At 37.8% G+C, this 19718-nt stretch overlaps 1 protein-coding gene across 2 annotated transcripts in view; it reads right to left on the reverse strand.

Annotated features, from left to right (window-relative positions):
* Positions 1–19381, reverse strand: part of LOC124805206 (putative mediator of RNA polymerase II transcription subunit 26) — a 289089-nt gene extending 269708 nt beyond the window's left edge. Inside the window, exons 1-5 of one of the 2 annotated variants that reach the window (XM_047265703.1) lie at positions 19006–19381; positions 18505–18621; positions 18110–18233; positions 17330–17473; positions 14588–14717 (exon numbers count right to left, since the gene is read on the reverse strand). In XM_047265703.1, coding sequence (XP_047121659.1) covers positions 14588–14717; positions 17330–17473; positions 18110–18148 — 313 coding nt within the window. In that variant the 5' untranslated portion in view covers positions 18149–18233; positions 18505–18621; positions 19006–19381. The remainder of the gene's footprint in view (positions 1–14587; positions 14718–17329; positions 17474–18109; positions 18234–18504; positions 18622–19005) is intronic. The other variant, XM_047265702.1, reaches the window with a different exon arrangement.
* Between the last annotated feature and the right edge of the window lie 337 nt (positions 19382–19718).

Raw genomic sequence — 19718 nt, forward strand, 5'->3', positions numbered from 1 at the left:
TTAAATTGTAGGACATTTCCAGGGGCAGATGTGGACTCCGACCACAATCTATTGGTTATGAACTGCAGATTAAAACTGAAGAAATTGCAAAAAGGTGGGAATTTAAGGAGATGGGACCTGGATAAACTGACTAAACCAGAGGTTGTACAGAGTTTCATGGAGAGCATAAGAGAACAATTGACAGGAATGGGGGAAAGAAATACAGTAGAAGACGAATGGGTAGCTCTGAGGGATGCAGTAGTGAAGGCAGCAGAGGATCAAGTAGGTAAAAAGATGAGGGCTATTAGAAATCCTTGGGTAACAGAAGAAATATTGAATTTAATTGATGAAAGGAGAAAATATAAAAATGCAGTAAATGAAGCAGGCAAAAAGGAATACAAACGTCTCAGAAATGAGATCAACAGGAAGTGCAAAATGGCTAAGCAGGCATGGCTAGAGGACAAATGTAAGGATGTAGAGGCTTATCTCACTAGGGGCAAGATAGATACTGCCTACAGGACAATTAAAGAGACATTTGGAGAAAAGAGAGCCACTTGTATGAATATCAAGAGCTCAGATGGAAACCCAGTGCTAAGCAAAGAGGGGAAAGCAGAAAGATGGAAGGAGTATATAGAGGGTCTATGCAAGGGTGATGTACTTGAGGACAATATTATGGAAATGGAAGAGGATGTAGATGAAGATGAAATGGGAGATACAATGTTGCGTGAAGAGTTTGACAGAGCACTGAAAGACCTGAGTCGAAACAAGGCCCCGGGAGTAGACAACATTCCATTCGAACTACTGACGGCCTTGGGAGAGCCAGTCCTGACAAAACTCTACCATCTGGTGAGCAAGATGTATGAGACAGGCGAAATACCCTCAGACTTCAAGAAGAATATAATAATTCCAATCCCAAAGAAAGCAGGTGTTGACAGATGTGAAAATTACCGAACTATCAGTTTAATAAGTCACGGCTGCAAAATACTAACACGAATTCTTTACAGACGAATGGAAAAACTGGTAGAAGCCGACCTCGGGGAAGATCAGTTTGGATTCCGTAGAAATGTTGGAACACATGAGGCAATACTGACCCTACAACTTATCTTAGAAAATAGATTAAGCAAAGGCAAACCTACGTTTCTAGCATTTGTAGACTTAAAGAAAGCTTTTGACAATGTTGACTGGAATACTCTCTTTCAAATTCTGAAGGTGGCAGTGGTAAAATACAGGGAGCGAACAGCTATTTACAATTTGTACAGAAACCAGATGGCAGTTATAAGTGTCGAGGGACATGAAAGGGAAGCAGTGGTTGGGAAGGGAGTGAGACAGGGTTGTAGCCTGTCCCTGATGTTATTCAATCTGTGTATTGAGCAAGCAGTAAAGGAAACAAAAGAAAAATTCGGAGTAGGTATTAAAGTCCATGGAGAAGAAATAAAAACGTTGAGGTTTGCCGATGACATTGTAATTCCGTCAGAGACAGCAAAGGACTTGGAAGAGCTGTTGAACGAGATGGACAGTGTCTTGAAAGGAGGATATAAGATGAACATCAACAAAAGCAAAACGAGGATAATGGAATGTAGTCGAATTAAGGGAATTAGATTACGAAATGAGACACTTAAAGTAGTAAAGGAGTTTTGCTATTTGGGGAGCAAAATAACTGATGATGGTCGAAGTAGAGAGGATATAAAATGTAGACTGTCAATGGCAAGGAAAGCGTTTCTGAAGAAGAGAAATTAGTTAACATCGAGTATAGATTTAAGTGTGAGGAAGTCCTTTCTGAAAGTATTTGTATGGAGTGTAGCCATGTATGGAAGTGAAACATGGACAATAACTAGTTTGGACAAGAAGAGAATAGAAGCTTTCGAAATGTGGTGCTACAGAAGAATGTTGAAGATTAGGTGGGTAGATCATGTAACTAATGAGGAGGTATTGAATAGAATTGGGGAGAAGTTTGTGGCACAACTTGACTAGAAGAAGGGATCAGTTGGTAGGACATGTCCTGAGGCATCAAGGGATCACAAATTTAGTACTGGAGGGCAGCGTGGAGGGTAAAAATCGTAGAGGGAGACCAAGACGTGAATACACTAAGCAGATTCAGAAGGATGTAGGTTGCAGTAGGTACTGGGAGATGAAGAAGCTTGCACAGTATAGATTAGCATGGAGAGCTGCATCAAACTAGTCTCAGGACTTAAGACCACAACAACAACAACAACAACCCAGACTAAGCAGGAGATGGCCTCACTGAAAAATCAACCATAGGTTTTGTTCTCAAACTTGATGAGGCCACAACAGCTTGGAGACAGGAAGTGTAGCCTTGCCAACAACAGAAGCAGAATATCTAGCTTCCAATCAAACTGTAAAATAAATCATCTGGATCCAGCAAACTTTGCAAAACATTATGAGGCTAGAAGAAATAACTAACGCCTTGGATACTGATCGTCAAAGTGCCATCCCTTTAATCAAGAATACTGATCAGCAAAACAAAATACACAGATGTGAAGTATCATTTGTATGAGAAAAATTCAACTTGGGTATCTTCACCTGCAACATGTCAGCTCTGCAGATCAGCAAGCAGATATTCTCACCATGCTTCTCACTGTATGCAGCTTCAATAAAGTAAGACAGCTGCTTTCTCTTGTAGATATTGAAGGTCTTAGAAACAAAAGACAGTGGATGTGTGGTGTTAACTGAAGTGGGAGTGTTGTAATAATCAATTGAAAAAATTTTGTCTTGTTCCTATATATTCGCAAACAGTGCTGTACTCTCTTATTTGTATTTGGCGCACTTTCCAGTTGCTTATACTGTGCTGCCATTTAGGACTTGTGCAGTGAACTTACTATTCCTTACAAATGGTGAACTGTTGCCATACTAGAGTTGCAATAATTCGTTAACTATGTGGTTGGTGATTTAGTTTTATCAGTATTATCTCATTTGGAATATGAATATACAATATTTGTGAACTGAAAACAGCAGTGTTTACTAATAAGTCAATGACTAATCTATAGTATCTTTGATTCTTCCACAAACTAAACAGAAATTAGATACAAATTTTAGTGGCTATCAGGCAATCTTCTTCGGACTGTCCTTCTCCTTGCCCCTCTTGTCTACTGATACACGTCCTGCAAAATTTTAAATAATCATAAGGATCCTATTGCATTAGTACTAATATAACTACAACGCTTTCTTTAGCAACTATGGCATCAATCTCTTGGCTTTTTCAGCACTCTAGAGAAACAAACAAAATTATAAAAGTTTTAATAATCATGTGTAAGGATCTTTATTTTTACGAGATCATGTGCCAAGGATGTTAACTGTGTTACATATGGCCATGAATGTATCATAACTACAGGAAGTGTTATTTCAATGTTGCATATTATGTAGCTACAATAAACAGTATCTCTCAATAAGAGATCTTGTGAATTTGTGACTACTTCTGCTGCAACAAGTTAAGTTGGTTTAACATTTCACTACAAGACAGAGAAAGGCTGCAGCCAGAAGAACCCCATCCCCCCACTCCACTGATCAGGAATTTCCTGAGAACCTCTTCCTGTTCATTCGCAATGTAACTCCACAGAAATGCATGTTCTTGGTTTTTTTTTCCCCATACCTTTGTTATTTTTACAACACGTAGACACATTCTTAAGAAACAAAATGACATTTTTCCACATAACCAATGTCCCTAATGTGTAATGAAGGCCTATATATCTGAACAGTAGACATCATGACCAGCACTTTTGAGCCACAGTTTACCAGCCTTCACAAAGAAGACACCATTTTCAAATCTCTGTGAAGGGATTCCTTCGGTTTACCAAAGAGGTAGTAATTGCACAACGCCAAATCAAGGCTGTACGGTCAGTGCTTCATTGCTGTCCATCCATGCTTTGTTTTCCATAAACATACCCTCAATCTCCCTGGTGCAAACCTTTTTCTACTTCAACTGGTTCAATACTCGGCTTGCCCTTGCTGCTCCTACTCCCACTCAGACTGAAAGCTGTTTCACTGTTATGTGTGCGTTAGCAAAGCTCTGGTTGGCAAGTTCCTGCAAATTTTTCAGGAGTATGTGCAGGGCTTGATCTGTCATTTGCACAAGATAATCTGTTTGCCCAGTGACTAACGCCATCATCCCCTTTACCCTCTTCAGTCTCTTGTGAATGTCTGTCACTGTCTCCTCCTCTCACCGCAGGAACTCTTATGACTGCATGTTTCTTCAGATGAACACTGAGTGCAGCAGTCTTCCCGTCAAAGTGCTACAACAATGTGGCTTGTGGAGACAGGTTGAATTACATTTCAGTGCAAGTGTGAAGAATGACCTTATGACCACAGCAAATATGTAGAACAGAAGTTGGACTTTTGAAAAAATGTTGTGTACTTATTTTAGAGCGACCCTCGTATTTGGTGTGCCTATCCACAAGCAAGTTGGGTTGAATGTTTTGTAGACAGAGCAAATTCAAACTGCATTTAAATTGCAGTTCTTCAAGCTTCGTGGAACTTCAGCAACTCTTTATTAATTACTACAACTTCTTTGAACATACACACAATGTAATTTACACCATACAGTGAATACCTGTGGAACACTACATTGAACTATGTGATTAGTGCTACTCAGCAGACACTCAGCAATGGCTAGAGTTCGGTGCTTGATCCAATATCCAACACTGGTTGCTTTCTGTGATCTTCATATAAACAGTACTTCCAAGCATTCAGTCTCAAATGTTTCCACAAGCATACGGGATAGTGTTGATCTCAATACTGTGTGTCACTTTAGTTCATTCTTGTACTCCAGTTAAAGTAGGTTTACCTTGCATGGAGAGGGGGAGGGGGGGGGGGGTTTGAAGATTTTATTTTCTCAACTCGTTCATATAGTTGGAAAGATTGGAAAAGCAAGTTTTATCAACAAAATTGTGTAAACTTTGAAAATTGTGTTTTTTTCAGTTTCTTGAAAAATCTCAGTTTCTTGTGCTCCTAACACTTTGAGGTCTACTTCCTTTTTAAAAGAGCGCAAAATTCTTTCCAAATCTGATTACTACACTTTTTTCTGCACCCAGTAACAACAGTGTTACAGTTTAAAAAAATATTGATTTTCAGACTCTGTGAGAAATGTCAAAACCCTAGTTTTCAACACTTTTATTTCAGTTACTGTTCTCATAATAGGCATATATTATGTATCATGAATATCTCCATTTGCAGTATTCAATTGCACCGTGTGCAACTGGCTGATACCTGGCCATCCATCTACAGTGAAAGCCCTTGGTGCAGCCACCTTACAAAATGCAAAATTGAGGAAAATGTAGAATTGAGGAAAACATTAAAACCCCCAGACATGAGCAAAAACATTTGTAACTGCTATATGATGATGATGAAGTCCCATACTCCTTGACAGAGTGTAGGGGACAGTGCGGGAGATCCGCACCGCTGTACTAGGCAAGGTCCTAGCGGAGGTGGTTTGCCATTGCCTTCCTATATATGATTAAAAATCATTATCCTCTCCAATACATGGTATAAAATCTGTACAAGTGAAGGAAATTGAATGTACAATACAATGTTTATACAATAATTTGTGGTAATGAATTTCATCAGTTCTTAAAAAAATCACGTGTGTAACAGCAAGTAAAAATTCATTAAAAAACTGAAACTGGTATCTGATACGCTATTTTCAAACATGCTACTATGACAAATTATACATCAAAACAGGTGTTTTCAAGAGATCTTTCCTTTGTGCTCACCCAGAAAAAAAGAACATGATGAATTAAGCCAAAAACTGTGAAGCACACTGAAAGATGTTGGAATTTAATATGTTGGGATGTGCATTTTCCTTCTGCAGCCAATGGTAGTGCACCATACACTGTCGACACGAGCTCGGTGACTTCTAGTGTATTGCTTGTAAACTTTTCCTTGTTCATTGTGCTGAGAGGTCAAACTAGAGCGTTCTGCAGTATTGCAAACGCACACATTTGCGCTTCAAACTTGTCACTTGCTGTAGAGTATACAGAGCAGGTTTTTGCTATTTTGTCTAAAATTGACTTGGTGAGACCGTGGCTGTGTACAATTAATGTAGGTTGATTCTAAAAAGAAGAAGACAGCAACCAGCCACTATTAATAATGCTATTTATATAAGTAAATAGCACCGTAACCAGTTTCAAACTGACAAGTTCATCATCAGATGGCTGATCACAAGATTTACAAGATGCACTTTACATAATCGTCAATTTTTGATTTTTATTCTCCCACTGCAGTAAATTGTTGTCAAATACAGTGCATAGGAAATACATGTAAAAAAGATGAGACTGAGTTACAAGTGGCACAAGAAAAGGTGGCAGGCGGGCCCCTTTGTCACACACTGGCTTGGTCCAGAACACTTCGCATCAACATCCTGTTTTTCCATTGCTGCCACAACCTGGCAGTAGTTGTATCTTCATAGCACAGTGAAGCTAAATGTTGCAAGTCGTGTTGGCAACACCGATCGTGGATTATTTCAGCATTTCCTCTCTCAAGTCTTCCCTCTCTGCAATAGCCTAAAATATTCCCTTAACTTCACCACCACCCCCAGCATGAACGATCTGTCTTTTGTGCCACTTATAACTTGTTGTCACATCAAATGTCAATAGGAAGAAAATGGGATGAAGTCAACGAAGAAACTGACTAAGAACACAAAAACAAAGTACACCTTACTGGGAGGAAATGTAAAATTGGGTATTTTTTATCACTGATTAAACGGATTTTTAACACGGCTTTGAATTTGTGGCACAGAATAACGAAAATTGTAAAATCAGGTAACGTAGGATCAAAATTCCACTGTATTGCGGTTTGTTTATCACTAGTCGAAGTTAAGTTCTAGGACATTTCCCCCCTGACTCATGCATATTTATATAAAACTACATCATTTACTCATTATGTTACACATATTAAATAACCAGTGACATAAAACTGAACTATTATTAGCTGAAATAGGCAAGCCAAAATTGGTAGCTAACAATAGTTGAAAAAAGAAATCATGTAATACAAATGAAACATAGGTACAGGTTGTATATATGGCTAAGAAAAAAAATATTCCTGGATTTCCCGGTTAAAAATACACTTCTTCCCACGTGAAAATACACTATATCCCTGCTGGCAGTACATACGTTCCCTCAGAACTGTAAAACTTATTAATCCTTTGAATGATAGAGGTTTTTAGTTCCCGGCACTTTTGGAAACGAAACACAGCGAAAGACAACACTTTTGGAACGACCTTTTATGTGCGGCAACATTTACATTGCATTTTTTCACATTATGAAATTATAAACAGAAATACTACCCAATACAGCAACAGGAACTCCACCAAATACAACATGGTAGCTTTTAAAAAACTGAAATCGACATTGAGACGCACTTCTGTCAGCCAATCATAAGATCATCTCACATGATCTCGCCAGCCAATGACAGCACATATTCACAGTATAGGGCATGTGACTTAGTCAGCCAACACCAATGTGACTGTTAAGTGGTGCGAACATACAAATAGGAAAAGTAATAGTTTAAATTAACGTACATGCAGCATAGCTACAAGAAAAGCTAAGCTTTCACATATAATATTGGCCACAAACAATTTTTTGTTGTTTTTTCTGAGGGTGTGATTATGCATGGTCCTAAAAATGCAGTTTAAATTGTAGCAGCTGAATATTTCTGACAAGCACAGTTATAAATTTCACTGGTGTGCACTGAACATACTTTTCTGTAGAATAGCCAATTATGTGTGCAATTGCTCAGGAACTCGCTTCATGCTTTTTCTGAAGGATGAATATACTTTTCGCCATCATTATTGCATAGTTTGTAATCTATGAAAGAACTAAATAAATATGAAAAACTAACAATGAAACTTGGTCTATTTTAGCATGTGTTACCCTTCAAGATATATCAAATGCAAATGCATCAGTAAAATTTTAAATAATGGCATAAATGGCTGGCGTTCTGGGCCTGAAATATTTCTAGGTGGTTGGTCCTCATTGTCAAGTACTCAATGAGAGTCTAATGCTCTGTGATTTAAGATATTCATTAAACATTGTCACGCATAACATAATTCATCTTGCATAAGGAAATTTATTTTGAAAGTAACACTTCTCTAACCACCATTGCAGTATTTTCCAGCGACCTGATACAAGTGTAAAAAGTTGTGATATCGTGCTCATTGCCCATGAGGAAGACATATTGAAAGCAGTTTATTCTCTCTGTTCTGACTTAACATCAAGTGCTGGCATGCTGGTCAAGAACTGTAGAGTAGAAAAGGCTGAGAGACGACGACAGCCAATAGTACATTGACCGACCCCTCTCTAGTATGACACTGAGACAGCAACGGCCTCTAGATGAAGACGACACCGCGCTGACTGGCAACAACCCAGTTGAAGACTAGCCATTCTGCGAGCTCTACAGTGGTGACTTAGAAACTATATTGTTTCACTTGTACTAGAAGTTGTGTAAACTGAAGAGATTTTCTTATTTTACCCGTCACTCATTCCTTGCGACACACCATTGTAAATTCTCAAAGTTAAGTATTGTCATTTATCTTACTGTAATAAAAATTCATTGATATGATTTGATTGAATTGTTGTCTAGAGATCTGAGAAAGCAGGTTTCCTATGCACCCCATATTCGAAGAGTAGACAGGACACAACAGTTACGAAGTATTGCTAATTTTCGACACATGTTGCTGTCAGAAGGCACTTATAGGTATACTGTGTTTTATTGTTGTAAATGGCACATTTTCTTTGCAACTAAATTGTTTTATTTTAGTGTTACTCTGTTGTTTACGTTTTATTGCGGCAGTATTATTCTGCAGTATCAGGTTGAAGTAAAATTGTTCAGCACTGTCTTGTGCTTGGTCCACCTCAATGCTACACTCTAAAAATTTCTTTCTAAGAAGTGTTATCAAGCAATTCTTGTTTTGTTCGTCATACAAAAACTTATACTGAGGGACTTGATTTACCATCTCTGAGTTGACTGCAACTTAAACCGAAAAATGTTTTCTAGACCTACAAATTCTCTCACCACTCTGCGTTATATTACTCTCCCTTGCACGGGTAGCTAGTAGTTGGAAAAAAGTTTTTAACTGAAAAAGTCTGAAGATTTTCAGTTTTTTTCCTCCCCCTATAGAAGGTTTAGCCAACATAAATTTTGTTGGCAAAACTTGCTTTTTCAATCTGTCCAACAATATGAACCAGTTAAAAATGAAATAAAATCTTCTACAGGTCCTTTTGCAAGGTACAGGTTTTTTTCCGACAATTTGACAATCAGCTGTAATGGATTTTCTATATTTAAAAAGATCAAGCAGCAGTGTAACAAGAGTGCATCAATTCAATTTTTCTTGGTGACATGATCAGGTTGTTTGGTTCATATGGCAGTTTGTACAACAGCTGCATGGCGCCATCTTGCATATGATTAAAAAGCAGGACAACTCAGCACCCTGCAATCATATTGTATGATCCAGGTAAGTGAATGGCATGTCTTTATTTTGGCAGTTCATAAAAACTTCTTTGCTATTTCCCGAAGCACCTGAACAATTTCCATACCAACATTCAATTTGTATGGAGGGCATACAGATCATCAGTTACACAACGTCATGCGGTGTTTGAAAAGGATTGTGAACACCTGAGTCAAACGGTAGACTGGAAGAAATGACTCACACAGACCTATGTCTGAGTAAACTATCAGCATCAGCATTTCAATTAAAAAGGGGTGCAATCAATCCTCTGGTAGACCCACAAAATAAATGTGTGAAATGCAGTGTGTTAAAAGCACAGTGCACAAGTAGGAAGGGTTTTTGTCAGATACAATAATACTTCATTAAAGAAAAGTTTAAGTATTACAACAGCTAAGGCTAGACAAAGTGACATATCCCAGGAGAAAATCACAAGACATTCTCTCTTTCAGGAATCTCCCATATCAACACACAGAACTGAAATATTATGCAGCTAAACACAATGTAGGTAAACACAATTAACTCTGATTTGCAGCAGTGCAGGTCTTAACTTTGCACGAAAAAAGAATGATGATGTAAGTATCGATTGGTTGCAGAATCTCAGAGCAAATTCTGAGCTCAAACAGAAGTACAATCCTCAATGCCAACCAGCATGGATTTCGAGAACAATGATCACGTGAAAACCAACTTGCACTTTCCTCACATAACATACTGAAAGATTTGGATCAAGGCAACCAGGCAGACGCAGTATTCCTTGATTTGCGAAAAGCATTTGACTCAGTATTGCACCTACACTTATTGTCAAAGGTACGATCATATGGGGTGTAGAGTAGAAAAAAAGAGTAGAAAAAGGGAGAGAAGGAAACATAGTGGGTGAATATGGATTGGGGGTGAGAAATGAAAGAGGAAGCCGTCTGGTAGAATTTTGCACAGAGCATAACTTAATCATAACTAACACTTGGTTCAATAATCATAAAAGAAGGTTGTATACATGGAAGAATCCTGGAGTTACTAGAAGGTATCAGATAGATTATAAATGGTAAGGCAGAGATTTAGGAACCAGGTTTTATGTTGTAAGACATTTCCAGGGGCAGATGTGGACTCTAACCACAATCTATTGGTTATGAACTGTAGATTAAAACTGAAGAAACTGCAAAAAGGTGGGAATTTAAGGAGATGGGACCTGGATAAACTGACTAAACCAGAGGTTGTACAGAGTTTCAGGGAGAGCATAAGGGAACAATTGACAGGAATTGGGAAAGTAATACAGTAGAAGAAGAATGGGTAGCTTTGAGAGATGAAGTAGTGAAGGCAGCAGAGGATCTAGTAGGTACAAAGACGAGGGCTAGTAGAAATCGTTGGGTAACAGAAGAAATATTGAATTTAATTGATGAAAGGAGAAAATATAAAAATGCAGTAAATGAAGCAGGCAAAAAGGAATACAAATGTCTCAAAAATGAGATCGACAGGAAGTGCAAAATGGCTAAGCAGGGATGGCTAGAGGACAAATGTAAGGATGTAGAGGCTTATCTCACTAGGGGGCAAGATAGATACTGCCTACAGGAAAATTAAAGAGACCTTTGGAGATAAGAGAGCCACTTGTATGAATATCAAGAGCTCAGATGGAAACCCAGTTCTTAGCATAGAAGGGAAAGCAGAAAGGTGGAAGGAGTATATAGAGGGTCTACACAAGGGTGATGTACTTGAGGACAATATTATGGAAATGGAAGAGGATGTAGATGAAGATGAAATGGGAGATACAATGTTGCGTGAAGAGTTTGACAGAGCACTGAAAGACCTGAGTCGAAACAAGGCCCCGGGAGTAGACAACATTCCATTCGAACTACTGACGGCCTTGGGAGAGCCAGTCCTGACAAAACTCTATCATGTGGTGAGCAAGATGTATGAGACAGGCGAAATACCCTCAGACTTCAAGAAGAATGTAATAATTCCAATCCCAAAGAAAGCAGGTGTTGACATATGTGAAAATTACCAAACTATCAGTTTAATAAGTCACGGCTGCAAAATACTAATGCGAATTCTTTACAGACGAATCGAAAAATGGTAGAAGCCGACCTCGGGAAAGATCAGTTTGGATTCCGTAGAAATGTTGGAACACATGAGGCAATACTGACCCTACAACTTATCTTAGAAAATAGATTAAGGAAAGGCAAACCTACGTTTCTAGCATTTGTGGACTTAAAGAAAGCTTTTGACAATGTTGACTGGAATACTCTCTTTCAAATTCTGAAGGTGGCAGGGGTAAAATACAGGGAGCGAAAGGCTGTTTACAATTTGTACAGAAACCAGATGGCAGTTGTAAGAGTCGAGGGGCATGAAAGGGAAGCAGCAGTTGGGAAGGAAGTGAGACAGGGTTGTAACCTGTCCCCGATGTTATTCAATCTGTGTATTGAGCAAGCACTAAAGGAAACAAAAGAAAAATTCGGAGTAGGTATTAAAGTCCATTTAGAAGAAATAAAAACTTTCAGGTTCGCAGATGACATTGTAATTCTGTCAGAGACAGCATAGGACTTGGAAGAGCAGTTGAACGGAATGGACAGTGTCTTGAAAGGAGGATATAAGATGAAAATCAACAAAGGCAGAATGAGGATAATGGAATGTGGTCAAATTAAGTCGGGTGATGCTGAGGGGATTAGATTAGGAAATGAGATACTTAAAGTAGTAAAGGAGTTTTGCTATTTGGGGAGCAAAATAACTGATGATGGTCGAAGTAGAGAGGATATAAAATGTAGACTGGCAATGGCAATGAAAGCGTTTCTGAAGAAGAGAAATTTGTTAACATTGAGTATAGATTTAAGTGTGAGGAAGTCCTTTCTGAAAGTATTTGTATGGAGTGTATCCATGTATGGAAGTGAAACATGGATGATAAATAGTTTGGACAAGAAGAGAATAGAAGCTTTCGAAATGTGGTGCTACAGAAGAATGCTGAAGATTAGGTGGGTAGATCACGTAACTAATGAGGAAGTATTGAATAGAATTGGGGAGAAGAGAAGTTTGTGGCACAACTTGACTAGAAGAAGGGATCAGTTGGTAGGACATGTTCTGAGGCATCAAGGGATCACAAATTTAGCATTAGAGGGCAGCATGGAGGGTAAAAATCATAGAGGGTGACCAAGAGATGAATAAACTAAACAGATTCAGAAGGATGTAGGTTGCAGTAGGTACTGGGAGATGAAGAAGCTTGCACAGGATAGAGTAGCATGGAGAGCTGCATCAAACCAGTCTCAGGACTGAAGACCACAACAACAACAACAACAACAACAACAACAACATCTTTGACGCAGTAAACCTAGGGAATCTCATACAATTCTTTTCTCTTCCCACCACTTTAACCAGAGCATACTTGTTCATTATTTTAGCCTGTATTTCCATAAAGTAGTTAAATTTAAGTTGTTGATTCGGAAACTTTGCACTAGTAGCCTATACGTATTTAGTTTACAAAGAGCAGCATACAAGCCTGATTTTTTGTAAACTTGCTTTCTTGTTTATCAATAATTTAAATGAATTATTCTTATTAAAGTATTATAGTAATCATTAGTGAAAATTGCCTGACTTGTCATAAAATCATTAGGTCTGGGCTTTGGTGTGATGGGTGTCGTAGTTTTTTCATGTGGGTGACCGTAGTGGTGTGGGAACATTGAAAGTAAATGAGGCTCTTCAGTGGGTTTGTAGCATATTTAGTAGAGACATAAAAATAGTGGAGCAGGAAGAGGGCATTTCTGCTCTTCAGGCTGAATTAGACAAGGCTAAGAAAGATTTGGACAGGTTAGAGGGTACAAGGTAAAAATATGTGGGAAGTGGCAATTCGGATGTACGTGCTTAGAACTACATCTGACAGCTTTGTGATGAATGTGAAAAATAAGTTTGACCTGTTGCTTCAGTTAGAAACCCATGAGTGGTAAGCAGATGCAGGTGTAGGCAGAGCACAATGAAATTTCAGCAGCAGATTGAAAACGAAGAATGTAGGGAAATCAGTAAAGAGAAGACAGTTTTATTGTTAGGTATTACTCATGCCAGAGGCGTCGATACATTCTGACTTCTGCCCAAACTCAGTGTAGTAATGTGTTTATTGTAAATAAGTGTTATAAAATGATCATTTTATTTACTGTGTATTACATCATAAATGGAAGTATGTTTAAACATTTTTTGACTCATTCCACATCCATGATGATCATTCCACCTAGGGTCTGTGGAAGGTAAATTAGAATTTTTTTTTTTCATTGTAAAGATATGTATTGTGTATTCTTTTTCTTCTGACATGTTCTACATCCTGGAGGATCTCCTCACTACGGATCAATCGGAACAAAAAGTACATCTGATCTGGTCTGCTCTGTGCTTTTTGTGTAAATTTTCTCAGACAAACAAGACAATGCACTGGATTAAAATGGCAGTATCACTGCAGAGATTCAAATTCAAATGGTCACCACTTACGTAACATGCGGGATCAAAGGCCAATTCAAAAATAAGTGTTGTTACTATCAATACAACAAACAACTTATTATATTGCATTCCATCTAGATAGGTACAAATGTCCAGAAGTCTTATTTACCCATATTTTGTCTTACTTCCACATTTGCACAAACATTTCTGCCAAAGAGGTAACATATGAAGCACACATCTCAAGCAGCAATAATCGTACTCAGTGCTATCTACAAAGATTGTTCATGTGTGTCACAACAAATCTATAATGCAACAATGGTATCTCACATCTATCATTACAACACGCAAAAACGATTAAGTTTAGTGACCTTCTGTTAACAATTCATATGTTTGCCATTAAGAATTGACAATTCACCTGTACATATCTTGCTCATAAAGTTGGTACACACACAATGATGTGTAATCACCCAAACAGATTAATGTTATCCTTAAAATGATAAATTAAGCTTATAACAGTTAGGGTCCAAGTGAAGCCCCTTAAAACAGAAGTATAATTACCACACAATCTCATTCTTTGTATTTGTGCCAAGATATCACGAAATATAATACAAATACAAAGAACGTCATTGCTGAGCAGCTGTTTACTACTTTCATTTACATAACAACTGTTCTGTACAATAACAATGGATGGGGCATTTCATAAGCACCAATAATCTAGTAAAACATAGCATAAAAAAACACAAATTTAAATCTCACCTGCAGTTTTAGGATGAATTCGGAGAGCAACAGAATATCCCTTATTGCCAGGATAGAGATTAATGATAAGCGTATTAAGCTGTTCCTTTGCAACAAGTTTTTCCAGTAGAAAGGAGCAGGATTTGAGGTGCTGGAAGATGAGAACACAGAATCAAGTTCACAAAAGTGACTTCACCAGAATGTTTACACATACTAATATACTATTCTAGAGGTCAGGCAACCACAGCCAAAATTCCACATGGTGAATAAAATCTTCCACAATGGCTGTTAAAACCCAATGCAGAAGTTATTCACCACACTAACATACAGGTATTATTTAGCTGTTCAGCAATACACTGAGCTTTGCAGCTTAGTACACCATATGCATGTGCCCCCCCCCCCCCCCACACACACACATACAAAGAGAGAGAGAGAGAGAGAGAGAGAGAGAGAGAGAGAGAGAGAGACCACACTGCAGAGCAACTAGAAAGTCCACAGTGGCAGATCCAAAGCTCGAAAATTATGCTGGTGGAGAAATAAAGCTATATTTTTAATGCCTCATATTCTGTTTCATGAAGAAATTACTATGAATTTAACAATAATAAAGAAAGAACACAACTAACAGTAACTGTGTTGATAACATCAATATGCCTCTGAAATGTGCACTGATAATATGAATCAATGCAATAGCTATAAATCTGAAGTAAAGAGGAGGTAGTTGGAAGAACAGTCTAACATATGGTTGTGTTCTAGGCCCTAAAATGTTGTTATGAATTGTGACCAAACTGTAAAGGCATTACAACTTGTCAAAGCAGATATACTACTAATGCAAAGTGAAAGTACAATAGGAAGTAAAAATATAATCAACTGAACAACAGCACATCATGACTGATGTCTTGAGGAGAAAAACAGCCCTATTCTAAGCCAATGTGCCCAAGGAGGAGGAGTGGGGGTAAGAGTGCTGGATGCTGAAAGCAAACAGAGCACCCAATCACAGGGAGAAAAGCAGGAGGAGAAACTGAAGACTCTCATCAAATGAAAATTATTTGCAGTCTGTTAACACTTCACTCTAGCAAGTGGAGGACAGAAACACACAGCCAGATAAAATGACGTTCTCGAGAAACAATATAACTGTCCATAAAATGAGATATACAACATAAATTGTTAACATATTTAAAAACAAAGATGATGTGACTTACCATACGAAAGCGCTGGCAGGTCGATAGAAACACAAACAGACACATACATACACACAAAATTCAAGCTTTCGCAACAAACTGTTGCCTCATCAGGAAAGAGGGAAGGAGAGGGAAAGACAAAAGGAAGTGGGTTTTAAGGGAGAGGGTAAGGAGTCATTCCAATCCCGGGAGCGGAAAGACTTACCTTGGGGGAAAAAAGGACGGGTACACACTCGCGCACACACACACACATATCCATCCACACATATACAGACACAAGCAGGATGTCTGCATGTGTCTGTTTGTGTTTCTATCGACCTGCCAGCGCTTTCGTATGGTAAGTCACATCATCTTTGTTTTTAAATATATTTTTCCCGCGTGGAATGTTTGCCTCTATTATATTGGTATCATAAATTGTTAACACATATAGACCATCTAAGTATTAACTAATTGTAACTACGTGCTTATGCTTCAGACATGTGGAAAGAAAATGTGACAACAATTATGATTCACATATAAATAAGCAGGCAAAATGCAACATATGAGTGAGATGTGATTAAGTAAAAATGAAATGAATAGCAAACCCTTACTAGCAGTTGAAAATCAAATAAAAGAATACAAAAGTAATGAAAAGGAGACGAATTATGACAAAGATTAAAATAAGCAAAAACAGAGAGAAAATACTGAGAGATAAGATAAACATAAACCTACTTAATGTCACCACAGAATGTGTTATTGAGTTACCACATAAGAAAGGATTGGACTATTTACAACATGAATAAATGGTACATGTTGATTGCCACACCCATTACAGGTGAAACTTGACAATGAAATCCGATTTCTGGCAAAAAATCCCATACTAACAAGAGGAGGAAGAGAGAGAAATACAATGGAGAGAAGGATAAGGGAGCCAGAACACACCTCCATTTTTTTCTAAATATGCTTTTCTGAAAACTACAGCATTCAGACCTTTATTCCCTCATCTTTTCTCACTCTGGCCTCAATTTTGCCAGTTCAACTCAAATCATACAGATAACAGCAGTTTATTTTTGCTGTAGTAAATCAGTGACATCCAACCACAACAAGAGGAATTTTTTTCATACTTGTACTCATTTCTGTTGAAGAGCTCCTTAAGCATCTATTTTACAGCTTTGATTGTCATAGACACAAGTTATTGCACTATAATATAATTAACAACATGATTAATTTTAGAGCAGTATTCAAGTGGAAATTATACAATGGGATCTGTATTTACTTTCATTTTCAGCAACAGTTAGCCTTGTAGTTGGGGAAATTTAGGCTGACAAGTCACTAGCCTACATGACAGCCAAGAACCATATAACACAATATCCATAGGTATTTCTTATTCTGACAAATAAGTATTCAAACAATCATCTGTAAGATGCACCATTATTCAGAAGACAACATTAATTCTTTATACAATGACTGAAAATCATACACAGATAGTCCTATAGCCTATACCAAACTGAAGCACAAAAACATCTACAAATGCTTACACTTTACTTTAAACTTAAGACAAAACACAAGTATAAAACCAAGAAAGAATCCCACACTAAATTTTTACCTTGTTCTGTTGCTGCAAGTCGTTTGCACACTCTTCTTCATAGATTTCTCTCAGCTTGTCATGGATTGAGAAAAAAGCCTTTCCACTGTTGTTTTGAGTTCGAGGCACAGTCTGAGGAGCGTTATTTGCTATCTGCAATAGTCGCTGTGAGAACAGTTGCATTTTAGACACCAACTGAATTGAGACTAGTTCAACTATTCAATATGAGCACAACCTTTGATTTTACAGTGGTATAATTACTTTACCAGAAACATAAAAGTCATATAGGCCCCGAATCATCAACTGAAGGTCACTGACATATAAACATAAAAATTTGACAAACGCCATAAAATGATTTCATAAAATTAAACTTATTGCTTTTAGAAGTATACTTCTTCATGGAAGCAGACAAACTTTACAGCACCATTAGATACGTGTACCAACCCCAAGCACTACTATTGATCAGATACACACTAAGTAATGCTCACATTTACTTCGATATTATTTTAAACGTGAAATAAACTTCTCTCCTTAAGCTTCACTTACACAGCCAACTATGTCTGCTATGTATTTGTCCTACAGGCCTGTAACAATGTCAAATCTTTCGCCTAAAACTGCTCATTTCAACGCTTTACTTTACAATCTCTTACAATACTAATGCTTAACAGTATAACTCAATAGAAATTCAAATCAATTTCACTTTTTAAGGAATACTTAACAGTAGGACTATGTACGAAAAAAATTACAATCATAACCAGGTAGTACAGCAACGAATAATTTTTTATTCTCACGTCAACTTACATTTGCTTCCTCACATGTAGCCTCCAGGCTTTGCATCATTACCAACTCGTTTTATGAACATTCAGGTGACCAGAAATGTAACAGATCCAGAAACATAGAAATTTGATCTTGGTCGATCACAACCCTGCAGAAGGGAAAACAAAATATCACTGTTAAAATAAAGTTCAAACACAAGTGCGAAGTCCAAGTAGTTGCAATAATAATAATCTGCTCTTTTAGAATAAATTTATTGCAACCAAACTTTGAAGGATCCCCATAAACGACATGTACATTCAACGAATGTCAGTAAAACACAAATCTCAAAAATACAATAATTGCAAAATCTATTACTGTAGTGTAAACAGTTTTCTGAATTGATTTATGACCGATATAGCCAAACGCAGTTATTATTTTACCTGACAGGCGAGTAACTCCTTGGAGATGCATAACATTATTGCTGCATTATTATTCCGTCAGGTATGGACTTAGGAGGCTCAGGACCAAACGGTAAATATTCTTTGCCTCCTGTATTTCTACAGCAAAAATCCACAAATCATTATGTTTTACAAATTTAAGTAGGGCAATCCCAAACAAAAAATCCCAACCAATATTTAAGTACCCAAAATTTCTTTGATACACAACACAACCAAGCAACAATGACATTGGTGACGACCGCTGATCCAAGTATTGTCAAACAGTAATTCATTACGAACAAGCAATAATCACAACAACTGCATTCTGACAAGTGGTGCTCCTATTTTGAATAGCGCTCTGAGAATCGCGGCTATGCTTGGCGTTTCCTTCCACAACAGTGTAAACATGTATCGTTCACTGATCCCACCACAGCGCTTTCCACAGTCACTCCTGTCAATATATACATTTTCACACTTGTTTCGGAGACACATTTTACGTCCTACCTTACGGCTGTCTGCTCTGCTCCTCCTTCGGACGGCCATCAGCTGCCCGCAAAGAATGTTCCGATCCTAACCCTAAAATCTACAGCTACAAGTAATATCATTTGCACTAGCTGTTCATTTGACTTGAAATGAACTTATTTCAGTTCTCATATTGCACACTCATAATATACAGTTGTCTAATTTAGCTTTGCACGTGAAAAGTTTTCAGACAAAATCCCAGTTTACAAACATACTGGACCGAAACTGCTGCATTCTACCGGTAACAAAATTTCCTTCGGCACAGTAATCACTGACTTTGTTACACAGAGCTTTCGTTATGAACAGTAATAACCAAAGGTACACCATTTGCGGCATTGTTGGGATAAGTTACACTTATAAGCTTATTGAGTCTTTTTATGTATACTACAGCTGTTACTGAGTGATAATACACAGCCCGTAAAAGCGTCTGTGTACAGGAAGTCTCAGGCACGGAGCTGCCGAACACCATCAGCATGCTCAAAATGAATAACTAAGCAAATGTCGCTATACTTTCATACGACTATTAGTTCAAAAATAGAATATTAGGTAATAATCGCATGCGCCAAAAAGTTTTCGCTCATTAGTTAATTCGAACGACTAATGCGGTCGGAGGACAATAGCGTAAACTGTGTCTACCGTGCAATTTTACTTCAGGCAAAGTTTAGATTTTCTTATAGAAGTTACCAGTATTCTCT

The sequence above is a fragment of the Schistocerca piceifrons genome, chromosome 7 (genome assembly GCF_021461385.2).
Source record: "Schistocerca piceifrons isolate TAMUIC-IGC-003096 chromosome 7, iqSchPice1.1, whole genome shotgun sequence".
Classification (NCBI taxonomy): domain Eukaryota; kingdom Metazoa; phylum Arthropoda; class Insecta; order Orthoptera; family Acrididae; genus Schistocerca; species Schistocerca piceifrons.